General features: G+C 41.4%; 1 protein-coding gene across 1 annotated transcript; it reads left to right on the top strand.

Moving 5' to 3' along the window:
- The first annotated feature begins 5,361 nt into the window (after positions 1-5,361).
- Positions 5,362-17,264, top strand: LOC111952784 (methionine aminopeptidase 2). The gene is made up of 11 exons (XM_023971691.2): positions 5,362-5,591; positions 6,326-6,445; positions 6,837-6,899; positions 8,802-8,904; positions 9,445-9,606; positions 10,647-10,828; positions 11,715-11,809; positions 12,164-12,260; positions 12,589-12,692; positions 14,453-14,568; positions 16,320-17,264. Exons 1-11 carry the CDS (start codon positions 5,438-5,440, stop codon positions 16,570-16,572), a joined length of 1,449 nt encoding a protein of 482 aa, XP_023827459.1. The 5' UTR covers positions 5,362-5,437; the 3' UTR covers positions 16,573-17,264.
- Positions 17,265-18,487: the final 1,223 nt, after the last annotated feature.

Genomic DNA, 18,487 nt, shown 5'->3' with positions numbered 1-18,487 from the left:
TCTAGGGCAACGGTGTCTATATGGAATTTGTATTCGTGGTCCTGGCAACTGGGCCTTTTTTGGAACACCATTATTTTTGTCTTACTGAGTTTTACGGTCAGGGCCCAGGTCTGACAGAATCTGTGCAGAAGATCTAGGTGCTGCTGTAGGCCCTCCTTGGTTGGGGACAGAAGCACCATATCATCAGCAAACAGTAGACATTTGACTTCAGATTCTAGTAGGGTGAGGCCAGGTGATGCAGACTGTTCTTGTGCCCTCGCCAATTCGTTGATATATATGTTGAATAGGGTGGGGCTTAAGCTGCATTTCTGTCTCACCCCCCGGCCCTGTGGAAGAAAGGTCTGTGTTTTTGTCAATTTTAACCGCACAATGGTTGTTTGCGTTATAATGTCATATGTATTCCGCAAACACCACTTTCCATCAATTTGTATAGCAGCTTTTTTGAAATAAACAAAGCATGAGAAGACTTTGCCTTTGTTTTGGTTTGTTTGTTTGTCAATTAGGGTGTGCATGGTGAATACGTGGTCTGTCGACGGTAATTTGGTAAAAAGCCAATTTGATATTTGCTCAGTACATTGTTTTCACAGAGGAAATGTATGAGTCTGCTGTTAATGATAATGCAGAGGATTTTCCCAAGGTTGCTGTTATATGTGTATATCCCCTGGGAGTTATTGGAGTCAAATAAGTCTCCACTTTTGTGGATTGGGGTGATCAGTCCTTGGTTCTAAATATTGGGGAATATACAGGAGCTGAGGATTATGTTAAAGAGTTTAAGTATAGCCAATTGAAATTTGTGGTCTGTATATTTTATTATTTCATTTAGGATACCATCAACCCCACAGGCCTTTTTGGGTTGGACGGTTTGTATTTTGTCCTGTAGTTCATTCAATGTAATTGGAGAAACCAGTGTGTTCTGGTAGTCTTTAATAGTTGATACTAAGATTTGTATTTGATCATGTATATATTTGTGCTGTTTGTCCTTTATTAAAGAGACAAAAATATAACTCTTTGTGTTGTTGTTTGTTTAGAGTTTTCCAATTTTCCCAGAAGTGGTTGGATTCTATGGATTCTTCAATTACATTGAGCTGATTTCTGACGTGCTGTTCCGTCTTTTTCCGTAGTGTATTTCTGTATTGTTTTAGTGATTCACCATAGTGAAGCCGCAGGCTCAGGTTTTCTGGGTCTCTATGTTTTTGGTTGGATAGGTTTCTCAATTTCTTTCTTAGGTTTTTTCATTCTTCATCAAACCATTTGTCATTGTTGTTAATTTTCTTAGGTTGTCTGCTTTACATTTCTTTAGATTTGATAGTGAAGCTGAGAGGTCAAATATACTGTTTAGGTTTTCTACTGCTAAGTTTACACCTTCACTATTACAGTGAAACATTTTGTCCAGGAAATTGTCTAGAAGGGACTGAATTTGTTGTTGCCCAATTGTTTTTTAGTAAATTTCCACACTACTTTCCTTCCATCTATTGCATTTCTTAATATTATTGAGTTCCTTTGGCTTTGATGTCTCATGATTGAGCATAGCACTGTTCAAGTAGAGTGTGATTTTGCTGTGATCTGATAGGGGTGTCAGTGGACTGACTGTGAACACTCTAAGAGACTCTGGGTTGAGGTCAGTGATAAAGTAGTCCACAGTACTACTGCCAAGAGATGAGGAGTCCCCTCGAAGCCTACCATTGACTATGTACATACCCAGCGTCCGGCAGAGCTGCAGGAGTTGTGACCCATTTTTTTGGTTATGTTGTCATAGTTGTGTCTAGGGGGGCATATGGGGGAGGAAATGCTGACACCTCCAGGTAGGTGTTTGTCCCCCTGTGTGCTGAGGGTGTCAGGTTATTGTCCAGTTCTGGCATGTAGATTGCCACAGACTAGTACATGTCCCTGGGCCTGGAAATTGTTGATCTCCCCTATAGTATAGAGAAGCTGTCGTCATCGTTAAAGTATGGGGATTCTATTGGGGGGATATAGGTAGCACACATGAGAACATTTGTCTTTGTTTAGATCATTTCCTTATTAATTTCTAGCCAGATGTAAAATGTTCATGTTTTGACTAATTTAATAGGGTTTTAGGTCTGCTCTATTTCAAATTAGCATACCCCCTGAGTCTCTTCCCTGTTTCACACCTGGTAGTTTGGTGGATGGGACTACCAGCTCTCTGTAACCTAGAGGGCTTCCAGTGGGTCCGTCTCCTTTATACCATGTTTCTTGTGTGGGCAAATTGACGTCTCCATAGGGGCGGAGGATGGRTGGTTTGTTTAGGCCATTCTCTGCTTGCTTGGTCGTCTGCAATTTTCTGTATTAAATGAAGTCATACTTTATGAGAAAGAGCCCCACCTAACTCAGAGTGAAGTGAAAGGTCACACACATATTGAGACACTGACACACTAAAGTAATTGAAACAGCAATTATGGGAAATATGGATATCTTGTGTTGCAGGCAAAGGTATAGAAWTAGATWAAATAGAGTAGAATTGAATAKAATAGAATAYGAGCCAGTCTGGAATACATACCTCCTTGCTCCTCTGGTACTGTAGAAGCAAACTCCCCTAACTTACTCAACAACTGAGGGGCCACATGCTTGTATGCATCCATTGGGTTCATGTCATCCAGCCAGTCCACTGGCACGGCTGGCACGTTTTGCATGGTGGCGACCTCCAGATTCTTCCCACCACCCATGTTCATTACTCTGTTAACAGCGGGGAGATATGAGGTTTATCACTTATGAAGTTTTTTTTTTGCACTTTGTGTGCATTATCGTTGTTGTTTTAAAATACTTTTGATATCTCATCCTTATCCTCAACACACTCGCTGTGCGTGCAAAGGCTATCAATAAATGAAAAGAATAGAAAATATAGAAATGCAAAAAAAGAACAATAATATTATTAACCACTAAGCAACAACAACAAAAAACACAGACTTAATGCTCTAAATGCGTTACCAATAAAGACCTACTTTGGATAAAGGACATACCTTTGTTTGTTGCCAAAAGKGCACCRRCATTTGCAGTGGTGGAAAAAGTAGGCTTACCCAATTTYCATACTTGATTAAAAGTAAATATATGTTAATAGAAAATGACTCAAGTAAAATTKAAAGTAATCCATTAAAATACTACTTGAGTAAAATTCTAAAAGTATTTGGTTTTAAATATAATTAAGTATCAACAGTAAATGTAATTGCTAAAATATTCTTAAGTATCAAAAGTAAAAGTATAAATAATTTCAAATTCCTTATTTTATGCAAACGAGACAGCATGATTTTCTGTTTTTATTTTATTTACAGATATCCAGGGGCACACTCAAAAATTCTGACATAATTTACAAACAAAGCGTTTTCGTTTAGTGAGTCTGCCAGATCAGATGTAGTAGGGGGTGTTCTCTTGGTAAGTGCATGAATTGGACCTGTCCTGCTCTGTATTCTCCTTACGAAAAAAGATTGCAGTCAGTTTGAGTGCAGTATAGCGGTARTATGCTGCAAATACTGTGTTCAAAATAACACCATTTTTTTCAACTGCAGTACACTGTAGTTATTCTGTAATTACTGCATCCAAAATATCACAGTCGACTGCAGGTACTGCACTTTTACTGCAGTTTCAAAACTGCAATCTTTTTTTGTAAGGGGCAAAATGCAACAAGTACTTTTAGGTGTCAGGGAAAATGTTATGGAGTAAAAAGTACATTATTGTCTTTAGGAATGTAGTGGAGTAAAAGTAAAAGTTGTCCCAAATAGAAATACAAAATAAAGTAAAGTACAGATACCCACCCAAAAAACTATGTAGCCCTTTCCTGCAGTGAAATTACCTCATGGGTGGAATGTTATTCATATTTGTATTATTTCATAATTAATAAACATTATTTCAAAAACCTGCCAAAAATCCAGTGTTTCTATACCAAACGGTTTTGCTATATTTCAGTCTTCTGTGATGTATATAAAGTGTAATATTGGAATGCAAACTCAAAATGTAATGCATTTCAACTCTTTATCTGACATGGTACAGGTGACTTATTTTCTTTAAACCCATAACCATGTGTGTGAGGTGTATACTTTTGTTTCAAAGTAGATTTGTTTAATACTACCAAGAAACACTGTGTGACCCCGATTTATCCCACTGCAGTAAATGGTTATTAAGTAGTACTTTAAAGTAATTTTACTGAACTACTTTATACCACTGTTCATTTTCCAAATCAAAGGAATGATCCATTCACGTGCATTCTCAAGRCCTCCTGCATCCGTGTCCTGTTCGCAAGAGAGGTGTAAAGTTATGATTAGCCTAATTATCCCATGTTTCCTCAATATTGCAGAATTATAGAACAATAATAATGTCCATTGGTTACCTCATCTGGTCAAAGAAATACAGTGGTCGGGGTCTTAAATCTGTCATTATTAATAATTCCACTCAATTACAAACTCAACATATTGTCTAGATCTGGTGCCAAATACACACATTTGAACCCAAGTAGAAGAAGAGCGAGTGCAGGTGTCAGTCAGAATAACATTGGACAAACCTCCCTTTTCATCTAGCTATTAGTGTAAATGTAACCTTCATCCTTTTAGTTTGATTTTGCGGAAACGTGTTGCTTGGATACACTGCACAGTGCGGTCTATAAATGTGTTCACGCACCAGAAATGATAAAAATCCTGTTAACAATCTGAAAGAATAACATCGACAATACAAACCACCGGATCCCTCCTCTTCTAAAAATAGAATGTGGCTCGAGCGCTTGATTACTTGCAAACACAAGTTATGCGAAACAAAGTGGTCCCCGTCCCCAGTGCACAGAGAGAGCCCAGTAACTTGAGATGGACGCGCTAGCACATATCTGGATGATAATTGTTCAAGAAAGAAAGCGGTGATTTGATTCTGGCCTGCATCCCTTATGGGCCACTCATCGAGGACATCAGAAGTGTCTCATGCCAGCTGTAGGCTAGTAAGAGATGATAACATTTTATAGACTTTGTCATTTTATGTCATTTTAATACAGTTTAGATCAAGGGCTCTCTTTATTATTTATTTATTACTCATTTGAACGACTAGTGTCATAGTGATAATGTGTATGTACATTTGATAATCTATTTGACTTTGATAATACGTCATATTTMATTTCATACTATATCTCGAAATGGGTCTATGTTGGGAACACAAACATCAACAAAGTTAGTATAGAATCGCAAACTCAGACTCTCCAAACAGCATTTATGCACTAGCCTACACTCCTATCTTGTCATTAAGATAGGACGGGTTTAGTTTTCTCTTTTGAGGTCAAGAAGTTGCACAAAGTGCCTAATAGCTCGTTAGTGKCTCAGCTGCCTCTGCCGGGGCAGGCAGGCTCTCCCTTGAGCACAGCCAGCCACAGGCTGCAGCTGATGACTGTTTCAGAATCTGTCCACTGGAGGCTCCCAGCAGTTCATGCGTCACTTCATTCCTGCCGCCGATCATGGCGGAGCTCGAGACAATGCAGTCTGAACTGGAGGCGCCCGAAGTTCTCAATGGGGACSCCGGCGAGAACGAAGAGAAAGAGGACGAGGAGCCCTCGGAATCAGGGAAGAAAAAGAGAAGAAAAAAGAAAAAGAATAAGACTGCTGCTCCAGGTAAGACGCATGACATTGTGGATAAATGCCGTTTTGAAAATAGCCAATTAGTGAGGGCTCCCATTTGTGCCATAGCGTAAAAAAGCAGTAAAGTCACAGTTGTCCCGTACCTGTAAGTGAAAACCGGGTCCCTGTCCCGTTATGAGGGCTAACTGGCAGATGCACATCTGGAAACTGGGTAATGCCTCTCTCGAGGCTTGACATGTCTCTTCTTCTATTGGTTTGATGGAATGTTGTCAAATTCGAATATTGAAGGATGTTGCTTTCAACAGTAGTAGGCAGATACCATAACAATTGTCTGTGCATGACCGTGATATTCCAGTACTTTTCAGCACTTGCCGTGTCTTATAAAAGAGCTCCACTAGGGATAAAAATAAAGCATGCTCTYGCATTACATTAATTGCTGACAAAACKATGTGACAAGCAAAGGCTATCTTATCTTGTAAAAACACATGTGGACTTGATCTTATTTTCTGGAGCATGTTTAACTATTTCTCTATAGACTAGAGTAGTCCCGTTTCAGAAGTGCTAAATGGCATGGCATAATCCTGCAAGGTACCTACATATGCCCTTGGGATATTGATTCCTAAGGTATAGATTGAAATTATGCATGGCTCCTGCCAAGTTCTGATCACAGTAGATGCACTTTCTCAAAATGACTCAGAACTATGAACAATTTACTCACGGAGTGCGTGTGTGTGCGCACATGTGTGTATGTGTGTATGACTTTGCAGCAGGGACAAATGAGGCTGAGGGGGATGGAGATACCGGAGGAGGTGTTGGTGATGTGACGAAACAGTTGGAGCAGCAAGCTCTGCTGGAGGACAAAGAGAAAGAGGACGATGGAGTGGATGGTACGACTTCAACTTCGTCATCATCATCATTCACTATCATCATTCTCATACTCAAACTCAACATGTGACATGGGCTTGGGTGTCATTTAGTGTGGTGCATTAACAAACTACATTAACTGCAAGAACCGCACTGGGTATTGTGACCGAACCACTTCTCAAGTCCTCTTTGACTTCATTATCATCATCGTCATCGTCATTCTCATGCGGATCTTGAAGTCCCGACTTGCTCCTTTAATCCAACAAACTCAGAATTTGACGTGACATGAGTTGGCACCTGCTGTGGTGGCGCATTAACGTAACCTCTTAAGTGTAAACAGTTAACCGCAAGCATTGCGAATTGTGACTGAACACGTCACGTTTGTTAAGAGAATATGCCATGTGTTTTCAACAGATGGAGAAGATGTGGAGAACTCAGCAGGGAGGAAGAAAAAGAAGAAGAAAAAGAAGAAAGGAGGTGAGTTTGTTCTTGCCATTGATGTTGGCATTTTGTCCCTCCACTGCATGGTTTGAGTTCCTTCTGTTACATCAGTGGGTACAGGMCAACCTTTGATGGCTCACAGATGGCATAAAAAACATATTGGCATTTTTTAACCTGAGGAGGTTTGTTTCTTGAGAAGAGATTGCCTCCAGAACACTGTTTGTACACCTGTAATGTTATACACATAACATMATACATTAGGTAGCTACCTTGTAAGCATATATTGTCATACTCCCTGTAGCACAGGGATCCCTAATTACATTCAGCCTTAGGACGATTTTTCCTCTTCGGCTGATGGTCAGGGGGCCGGAACATAGTTATAAATAATTGCAAATTGACCTCAAGAATCTCAAGCAGACATAGTATTTGACATAAACAGAATCATTTCAATCCTGCATTACATTGGGATACGATCAGRTACAGGTGAAGTCGGAAGTTACACTTAGGTTGGAGTCACTAAAACTAGTTTTTCAACCACTCCACAAATGTCTTGTTAACAAACTACAGTTTTGGCAAGTTGGGTAGGACATCTACTTTGTGCATGACACAAGTCATTTTTTCAACAATTGTTTACAGACAGATTATTTCACTTATAATTCACTGTATCACAATTCTAGTGGGTCAGAAGTTTACATACACTAAGTTGACTGTGCCTTTAAACAGCTTGGAAAATTCCAGAAAATTATGTCATGGCTTTAGAAGCTTCTGATAGGCTAATTAACATCATTTGAGTCAATTGGAGGTGTAACTGTGGATGTATTTCAAGGCCGACCTTCAAACTCACTGCCTCTTTGCTTGACATCATGGGAAAATCTAAAGAAATCAGCCAAGACCTCAGAAAAAACCACAAGTCTGGTTCATCCTTGGGAGCAATTTCCAAACGCCTGAAGGTACCACGTTCATCTGTACAAACAATAGTACGCAAGTAAAAACGCCATGGGACCACGCAGCCGCCATACCGCTCAGGAAGGAGACGCGTTCTGTCTCCTAGAGATGAACGTACTTTGGTGCGAAAAGTGCAAATCAATCTCAGAACAACGGCAAAGGACCTTGTGAAAATGCTGGAGGAAACAGGTACAAAAGTATCTATATCCACAGTAAAACGAGTCCTATATTGACATAACCTGAAAGGCCGTTCAGCAAGGAAGAAGCCACTGCTCCAAAACCGCCATAAAAAAGCCAGACTACGGTTTGCAACTGCACATGGGGACAAATATCGGCCATAATAACCATCGTTATGTTTGGAGGAAAAAGGGGGAGGCTTGCAAGCCGATGAACACCATCCCAACCATGAAGCAAATACTAATTGAGTGTATGTAAACTTCTGACCCACTGGGAATGTGATAAAAGCTGAAATAAATCATTCTCTACTATTATTCTGACATTTCACATTCTGAAAATAAAGTGGTGATCCTAACTGACCTAAGACAGGGAATTTTTACAAGGATTAAATGTCAGGAATTGTGAAAAACTGAGTTTAAATGTATTTGGCTAAGGTGTATGTAAACTTCCGACCTTAACTGTATGCCTCTCTATTTATGCGTAGAAATATTGGGGAACAGATTCCCTAAATTAAAATCACTTTGAGCTCATTTTCTGGTGATTTTACAGTCTTTTATGTCCAATAACATTTTTTTTCCATTTTTTTTCTTTTGCGCAGAAAACTTGGGGGGGCAAATTAAATCACCTGCGGGCCGCTTATTGGGGAACCCTGCTGTAGCATGTGCTGTGACAATATGTTACCATGTGTTGCTAATAGCAACAATGGGTTGGACATCTGCAGAGGCTAACCTCTCTCTACTTCTCTTCCCCTGTCCTCCTTTCTTCTCGTCCTCCCCTCCCTCCTTCCTCTCMTTCTCTCTCCTATCTGGGCCACAGTGAAGGGACAGACTGACCCTCCCTCCATCCCTATTTGTGAGCTGTATCCCAGTGGAGACTTCCCAAAAGGAGAGGAGTGTGAATATCCCCCATCTAAAGACGGGTATGTCACCTCTACCAAGTGCATTGGCCTTATGCAGTGTGGTGGCCATAGATCTTATCGAGGCCTCTGTGGTTTACAGTCCATCATACTTCATACTCTGAAACCGAATAAAAATATTGGATGTACCTCAGTCACCCAACATAACATAACATTGTATTCACAGCAATTCTGTCTTTATTCACTTTATTGGTTRGATCAAGGTCAAATATAATAATGAATTAGACACAAACTCATCTATAGCTGCATACACTGCATTAAAATGTACACACACTACCGGTATGTTAATCTATACCTGCATTATAAACTGCATAATTTCCTAATCATAATCCCATTCGAAAACATTTGCATAATGAGACGATAAAGAATGTGCTGTCTGTGGGGTGTGTGTACAGTATGTGTGTGTCTGTGTGCATTTGTGACTGTTCATACATGTCTGTGTGTGTATGTCTCCATGTGACTCCATGTGACACCGGCGTGCGCGCACACACACACACACACACATACGAAAACGCACATGGAGTGTGTGTTCCTCACCACCAGGCGCAGTGCAGCGTGGAGGACCACCCATGAGGAGAAGAGGGTCCTAGACAAGGCTAACGAGGAGATGTGGAATGACTTCCGTCAGGCTGCCGAGGCCCACAGACAGGTTCGAAACTACGTCAATACCTGGATCAAACCTGGGATGACCATGATTGACATCTGGTGAGGTTCATTCACAAATCATATAGGCCTTGGTACTTTACAAACTGTCACGTTATACTAATCAAATCAAATCAAATATATTTCTACAGCCCTTCTTACATCAGCTGATATCTCAAAGTGCTGTACTTGGCTGTTGTTCACTTCAGTCATATTGTTTATTGATGTATTTTAGATTTTTTGAGTGATTGATGTATTTTAGATTTTCCTGCACCTGGAGAGTCGCAGTACTGTAGGTTTTTGTCCTCGATCAGCAGTGAAACGCCTGATTTCATTAACCAACGGATCTTTAACACCTTGATGAGCTGAATCAGGTGTTTCACTGCTGAGCTGGTTCTAGAGTGCCACAGGAGCAGCATTGAAGATCATTGAGTGAGACTTTATTAACCTGCATGGTTAACCTGTGTTGCTGAAGGGAAAATATCCTGAATGTGACACCTGTCCATGTCCGCCGTGGCCCCTGTCTGTCAGTGAGCGGTTGGCRGACTGCTCTATAAGTGAGACTTTATTCAATTGTACGGTTAACCTAAAAAATACAAAATAATGGAGACACTTGAGGAAATGAGGGATACAAATKATATTGAATGCAGGTGATTCCACACAGGTGTGGTTCCTGAGCGAATTAAGCAATTAACGTTCCATCATGCTTAGGGTCATGTATAAAAATGCTGGGCAGGCCATTATTTTGGCTACCATGGCTATGCCCCCGTAGGATAACAATTCCCCCATCCACAGGGCACTAGTGGTCACTTTAAGGTTTGATGAGCATGAATACTATGTGAACCATATGCCATGGCCGTCTCAGTCACCAGATCGTAACCCAATTGAACACTTATGAGAGATTCCGGAGCGGTGCCAGAGACAGTTCTCCACCACCATCAACAAAACACCAAATGATGGAATTGCTCGTGGAACAGTGGTGTCGACACTTGTAGAATATATGGCAAAGTGCATTGAAGTTGTTCTGGCTCGTGRTGGCCCAACACTTTATGTTGGTGTTTCTTTTGTTGTGGCATGTTAAACCTGACCTCTTGTGTCAACAGTGAGCGGTTGGAGGGCTGTAGTAGGAAGCTAATCAAGGAGAATGGTCTGAAGGCTGGCCTGGCATTCCCCACTGGCTGCTCCATCAACCACGTCGCTGCCCACTACACACCCAACGCTGGAGACCCCACAGTACTGCAGTACGACGACGTCTGCAAGATAGACTTTGGCACGCACATCAACGGTCAGTCAACACTCAGTTTCTGTTCAGTCTGTAGTTTTGTTTTGTGTTACTTCAATCAATCAATCAATCACAGTTATTTATATAAATACACTTTGTCACACATTTAAAAGGTCAGCACTAGCACTGAGTTCGATCAATCTCTCAATAAAATGTTTTTAGAAAACTTGTTTCAAATCAAATGTTATTTGTCACATRCGCCAAATACAACAGGTTTAGACCTTTCGGTGAAAYGCTTACTTATGAGCCCTTAACCAAGCGTGCTAAGATAATTTTTTAAAATAATTGTTAAGTAAAAAATGGATAAGTAAAAAGTTGAAAATAGAAAATTAAAGTAACAAATAATTAAACTGCAGCAGTAAAATAACAAGCAAGGCTATATACAGGGGGTACCAGTACAGAGTCAATGTGCGGGGGCACCGGTTAGTTGAGGTAAAATTGCATCAGCAGTTGTCAAGTGCTTTACAGATACCCGGCCTAATGTCTATATCTGGTTGCACTTGCATTTTGAAGCAATAATAGTCCCTCTGCAATACTGCAGGTTTTTGTTCCAGCAATTTAATCCCATCACATCTGATTCAAATAATCAACTKATCTTCAACACCTTGATTTGCTGAATCGGGTGTTCGTTCCACTGCTGAGCTGGTACAAAAACCTGGAGTACTGCAGTCTCTCCAAAAGCAGGATTGAGGATCCCTCTTTTACCTCTTTTACCCCTTTGCCTTACCTGATATACTTGTTTAAATCTAAAATGGTAAAATGGCACTGTAGTTGCATGATAATTAGCTAGTAATTACACTCCTTGAAAATCACAATACCAGCTGAAACAAGCCGTCAGAAAAAAGCATTACCTCCTCATGTCATTATGTTCATGTTGTTGGTGTTTTAGGTCGAATCATTGACTGTGCCTTCACCGTGACCTTCAACCCWAAGTATGACAGACTACTGGAGGCTGTGAGAGATGCTACCAACACAGGCATCAAGGTAACTCAACCCATTCCTCTGTGACTTTGGTTCCAATGGCTCAGTGGGTTAGAGCGTGATGCTGGCAACACTATGTGRGTTTGATTCCCACATGGGCCRCAAATACTGAATATACTGTATCTGTCACTGTTGATGTCGACATGTCTGTAAGCCGCATGGATAAAAGCTTCTGCTAAATGACCGTATCTCGGATACTAGCTAACATAAGAGGATATGTGACGTAACTCTCACTCGTTGCTCGTCTGATCATGAGCTCTGCAGAGATGGTTGATGAATGCTTGTGTACACGTCGACTCTTGTCCGTTTGTGATCCCTGTGGAGAGAGCTTGTTTAAGTTGAAAGCATTTCCCCCAGTGCGCAGGGATAGATGTGCGCCTATGTGACGTGGGTGAAACCATCCAGGAGGTCATGGAGTCTTATGAGGTGGAGATAGATGGGAAAACATACCAAGGTATCAGGCTCCTTCTGTCTGTCTGTCTCTCTGTCTCTCTGTCTGTCTGTCTGTCTGTCTGTCTGTCTGTCTGTCTGTCTGTCTGTCTGTCTGTCTGTCTGTCTGTCTGTCTGTCTGTCTGTCTGTCTGTCTGTCTGTCTCTCTGTTTGTTGGTTTGTTTATACAGGAAACTGTTTGCCTCTTTATGTTTGCTGGTTTGATGTGGGAAATTACAATGACAGATATACTGCAGATATATTAATACATCTAGATAAATTATTGCTTTAAAAAAATCTCTCTCTCTATATATATATATATATATATATATATTATTTTTTTTCCTATGTAGTAAAGCCAATCAGGAACCTCAATGGCCACTCCATCGGACAGTACAGGATACACGCAGGCAAGACTGTCCCCATCGTCAAGGGAGGAGAAGCTACCAGGATGGAGGTAACCTCTCAGATACTTCAGTACAATTGAATCAAACAGGCTCCAGTCTTTTCAGAGGCGTGGGTTCAAATTCCTCTGCTGCCACCAAATGTAAAAACATCCCGGGACTGGATAAGAGGTCCAGGGACTGGACTCACCTCTTATTCATTTGAACAGGTTTTTTGAGATGTTGCTTCAGGTACAATTTAGTCAAAACTTCTTCTTTTTTCCCTGCCATGTTTGCAACAACAAACTCAAGGTACACATCTCCTCTCTTGCGAGTTTGATCAGTTCAGAATGTCTATCTTTTAAAAATGTAGCATATAATTAAAACCCTTGATTAAGTGTTATTGAAAGAACATCTCTAGACTATGTAGAGTTACAACACAGTGTCGAGATGAGCTCGGATTCACATCTCTCTCTCTCTCTCACACACACACACACACACACACACACACACACACACACACACACACACGACACTCCAACACCTCCTTAGGCACCCTCTTCGGGCTTTATTTACACCTTTAATCACATTACCAGCCAGGAGCATCAAGTAGTGAGTAGCGCCACTTGTTGAAACTCCTTATTGCATCTCGAAGCACATTGCGTTTTCACACCACCAAAGTCAATTAATGACCATTTCCCTCACTAAAGGAGAAGATATCGCCTAGATACTGCATAGATACCTGCCCCAGGAAAGGTACCTTGGTCCCAGGTCTGTTTGTGCTGTCTAGTATTCCCGTGGTCATTGTTGGCAGGAATGCACAAACAGATCGTGAACGAGTAGATTGAGGATGGAAATGTTGGGTGTGGTTGAGGTTCACTAGCCTAGGGTCCAAAATCTAGGCTAGTGTCGTCGTCCCCCCCGCCCAGACAGCTGCAATGCTTAACTCAGTTTGGACAGAATTGAACCTTTATAATTGGCAAGCTGCTGAGTGGTGCGTTATGCTGATGTTTCCAACGAAGCCAGGGAGAGAGGCAAGGAGTTGCTGATGTGGCATGTTTGAGGGTTATATTTTTAGCCGGAGTGAGTGTTGGTGCGTTAGGGCCATTACCCTCTTTGTGTGAGGGTGTGTGGTGTGTGTGTGGTGTGCTTGCTGGTGGTGTGTGTGCTTGTCTCTCTCTATGTGGAGTGTATTGGTGTCGGCGGGGCGTGCCACGGGGCTGCTCTCATTTTGAGTGATTATCTGAGCAGACAGAGAGGGAGGGAGGGTGTCGCAATGTTATCAGCTAATACCACAGGGCCTTGAACAACCACAATGACCTGATAGAGAGCTGATGAGCTCTGTGTGTGTGAGCGGGGAACGAGGGAGTAGTGTGTGTGTGTGTGTGTGTGTGTGTGTGTGTGTGTGTGTGTGTGTGTGTGTGTGTGTGTGTGTGTGTGTGTGTGTGTGTGTGTGTGTGTGTGTGTGTGTGTGTGTGTGTGTGTTGTGTGTGTGTTGTTTATAAAGACCTCTCAATAGATCACACCCAGATTGTGTGTGTGAGAACACTATAAGAGATGATGGAGTAACTGTAAGGACATTGACAAAAATGTTAGCTCATCATGATTTGTCTTGTAAAAAAAAAAAAAATAATCTCTAAAGATCTACTTTCGTTAGCAGAAGGTTGTCAATGACGTCTCTCCCTGGTTCTTGTGACTGGTTCCCAATTGCCAGTAGTGGCTTTCGGTTTGAAGAACTTTGGTCTTGTGTAAATTGCAGATGGATTACGGTCAAGCAGTTGTTTCTAGGATCTGCTGAGTTTTCTGTGTCCTCTTCTACCCTTATGCTCCACAGGAAGGTGAGGTGTATGCAATCGAGACATTTGGCAGCACAGGGAGGGGAGCGGTTCACGATGACATGGAGTGCTCGCATTACATGAAGAACTTCAATGTTGGACACGTGCCAATAAGGTTGGTCGCTCGGTTCGGTCGGAGCTCGCTGAGTGAGAGCCTCACCTGATTTTAATGCTGATTGATGATACGGAACATCAATGCTRAGTAGAATGCTACACTGAGTGTACAAAACATTAGGAACACCTGCTCTTTCCATGGCATAGACTGACCAGGTGAAAGCTATCCCTTATTGATGTCACCTGTTAAATCCACTTCAATCAGTGTAGATGAAGGGGAGGAGACAGGTATACACAATCCTTGAGACATGGATTGTGTATCCGTGCCATTCAGAGGGTGAATGGGCAAGACAAAACATTTAAGTGCCTTTGAACAGGTTATGGTAGTAGGTGCCAGGCGCACCAGTTTGAGCGTTAAGAACTGCAACGCTGCTGGGTTTTTCACACTTAACAGTTTCCCATGTGTATCAAGAATGGTCCACCACCCAAAGGACATTTAGCCAACTTGACACAAATGTAGAAAGCATTGGAGTCAACATGGGCCGGCATCCCTGTGGAACGCTTTCGACACCTTGTAGAGTCCATGCCCCGATGAATTGAGGCTGTTTTGAGGGSAAAAGGGGGTGCMRCTTAATATTAGGAAGGTGTTCCTAATGTTTTGTATACTCTGTAKATKTAATTTGGTCTTGACTCTGTTAAAGACATCAGAGACACTCATGGCACTCAAGGGCATTGTCACTGTGCAGAATGACAGCTTTACAAATGATCTCGCTTCCCAAATAACTACTCATTATGCGATAAAGATTCGTGAATTATTCTTACACTATGACTACACCGGCCCTGAGCGTGTGTTGATTTTGTTTATCCCCACCAGACATGATCTTGACACTCAGGTTAAAATACCAAAACCAACTGTGAACCAACTGTATTCATTTRGGGACAGGTCGAAACACACATGRAACATTCCTGGACATTTAGGTAGATAGCTGTTGCTAGCAGTTTGTCCTGGCAGATGAACATTGGGTTGTTATTTTACCTGATCATGCACATGTTCCCCTTTTTATCTGGTTCTTTGTCGAATTTTGACCMGGATCATACAAAAATCGTGTGTTTCTCTTTTCCCAAAGATTATTCCATCAATAAAAAAAGGAAACCTAGTTAGTTTTTAGTTATCTTTGAYGAATATCTCCTCGTTCGTCTTTCAAGCAAACACGCGAGGTTGTATCTTCGTGAAAACCAATAAGGAGATGGGAGTGGCAGGACTTGCAGCGCGTCAAGCGTCTCAAATTAACCTAACGTAGCAGGCATAAAAAGAACGCCTGAACGGGGTACCCACGTCCAGTTTTCAGGGATAAAGAAAGCTAGGTTGAAGATACTGTATCCCTAAAAGCCAGATGTTTCCGGCTTGTATCATCCCCGCTGAGAGTGGTCTCAAATAGAACCAAGTTCTATTTTARCGTTTGTCATAGCATAAGCTCATTGACATGTGCGAGTAGTGTAGATGAAATGATTTGACGAACATGTATGTGTACATTTATTTTTGCAACACTCACGCACACAACGTGGCCCGGTGTAGTCAGGGTGTTAGGACTGTACTGACCTGTTATTTCAAAAACCATACTTATCACTGAAGGGCGTTGGTGCACGCCTCACATTTTCTACTGCTTGAGTACCGGAATATTCACTCTAAAGTATGAACACCGGTACTAAATTAAAATGAGTACTGGCATCTTTTTCATTCCACTTCAAGCGCTGCTGAAGAGTTACTGTCACGCCTTTCCTGTGTGTTCTCTCTCCCTGTTCTGCGTCAAGACTTCCCAGGGCCAAGCATCTGCTAAACGTGATCAATGAGAACTTCGGRACGTTGGCGTTCTGCCGCCGCTGGTTGGACCGGCAGGGAGAGAGCAAGTACTTGATGGCCCTGAAGAACCTGTGTGACCTGGGCATCATAGACCCGTACCCGCCGCTCTGCGACACAAAGGGCTCCTACACCGCTCAGTACGAACACACCATCCTGCTCAGGCCCACCTGTAAGGAAGTGGTGAGCCGCGGGGATGACTACTGAGCGTTTTCCGTAGGTCGGCTGACCTCAAAACCAGGAAGAACAGGAAGAGAAAGAATGAGAGAAGATAAATCAGGGTCCTGTTCATTAGGGCACAACACTTTTTAAAATGTTTTGCAACAGAAAATGATATTGAGTGTTTCTTATTGGACAAGTCCAGTTAGTCCCTCTGTGTTGTTTTTTTCTTCTTCTTCCGTTTGGTGCCGAATGAACACAACCCAGTAAAACACAGACAGGAATCCTCACTAGACATTTATTCAACGTTGTTGTTGTGACGTTATTTTAAGTTGCCTAAATCCAAACCTTCAGTAGCTTCAAGAGTTTTAGCAAGAGCATGAGACTGGTGTCAAGGAAGTAGCTAACTTATTACATGTATTATTTCAAAGGATCAAGCCAATAAATAAGGGCATATAAAAAGCAAGAAATATAATCTTGACATTTTCTTTATCATACTTACTTGATTGCTATTTTGCTTATTTAGAATAAAATGAAATATGCAAAATTGCTCCCTATGTTTYGGGTGGACACCTCAATATATTACTTAATAGTGCAAAGCTTCAATGCCTTGGAAAGAACCTGTGGAAAATATATATACCTGCTATGAAAGTATTTATATTTCTATATTTTGTTTATCTGCTGTAGTTTATTTTGAGGCAATTTTTTTTCATAAATAAATTGTATTGTTACCAATCTTATATCTGCCTTTGTTTCTGTGGTCTTCACATTTTACCGCATCATCAGACAGCCACTGTGTTCAGTGAAAGACAAAGAGTTTCTAATTTTTCAAATTGTGTAACTGAAATATTGTATTCTCATTTKTAACCAAAGGAGGGCGATATTATTACATGTACTCTCCACTTGGGCTCACAGGCAAGAGAACTAACCGAATTTCACACGACATAAATGGCGCTTCAAAGATACAGCCTTGTTTCTCACTATCAAACTGAATTCATATACAGTAGCACGTAAGAAAGTATGTGGAGAAAACTAATGCTATGGTAATGGAATTCATAACCATTGGATCCCATTGGGCTACCTGGGCACTATTCACAGCATGCAAATTCCAACCCATTTATGTCCATTTAATACAGAAATCTAGGACATAGGCCATGGGCATGACACATAATGCATACRGTTACAGTATAAGGCCTCACATTTTATATACAAGACATACAGATGATWTGATTGTGACACAGAATTCATTCATGTATCCCGTCACAACTTAATGCACCACATGCAAATTCTAGCCCATTTATGTCAAAACTCCCTYCCGTTAATAGTCTTTGGTATAAGGACATAGTCTAACTGATTATGTCATAGTAAAGGGATGCACCGTGTTTCTCCAGCCAGACCAGGCCAGCAGCTACTGACCTAGCTACTCCTTAGAGACAGCAACACAGGACTCCTTATGCCTGTTGTCTGGGTCAAATGCTATGCATTGTATCGATCTAGATCAGACGTCACGGTGAYGTCAATTCATCCCTTACTTTAAGTAGCCCATTGTTTATTTGGAGATTAATAAGGGGTTGTTGGGTTGTTTACTCATGAGAGAAACACATGGGGGTCAGTTTCTGTTAGTGAACTTAAGTCTCCCACAACAACCTGATATGGAGTGGAATCAGTGTTGAGCTGGAGGGTAAACTCGGGTAAACTCAGTGCACCTTTCAAATGCTGAGTACATGGTCTATCTCCCAACTTTGACAGAGTCCTTCTTCTGCAGTGAACCATATGATTTGACCACGAATTGCACCCAATAAAATAAATGTATTGAATTAGGGTTTACACCTATTTTTAGGCACTGTGTTTACCCACCAGTTATCTACCACTACATCCCTGAAAGAAATAGAAGTGGGCCTTATGGAGACAGACCAYCACGAAAGTAAGTATCCCTCGATATGTCATATTTCGATATTGAACC

Source organism: Salvelinus sp. IW2-2015, linkage group LG26 (genome assembly GCF_002910315.2).
Source record: "Salvelinus sp. IW2-2015 linkage group LG26, ASM291031v2, whole genome shotgun sequence".
Taxonomy (NCBI): Eukaryota; Metazoa; Chordata; class Actinopteri; order Salmoniformes; family Salmonidae; genus Salvelinus; species Salvelinus sp. IW2-2015.
The sequence above is the reverse complement of the archived record's forward strand: the minus strand, read 5'-3'. Positions and strand labels throughout refer to the sequence as shown.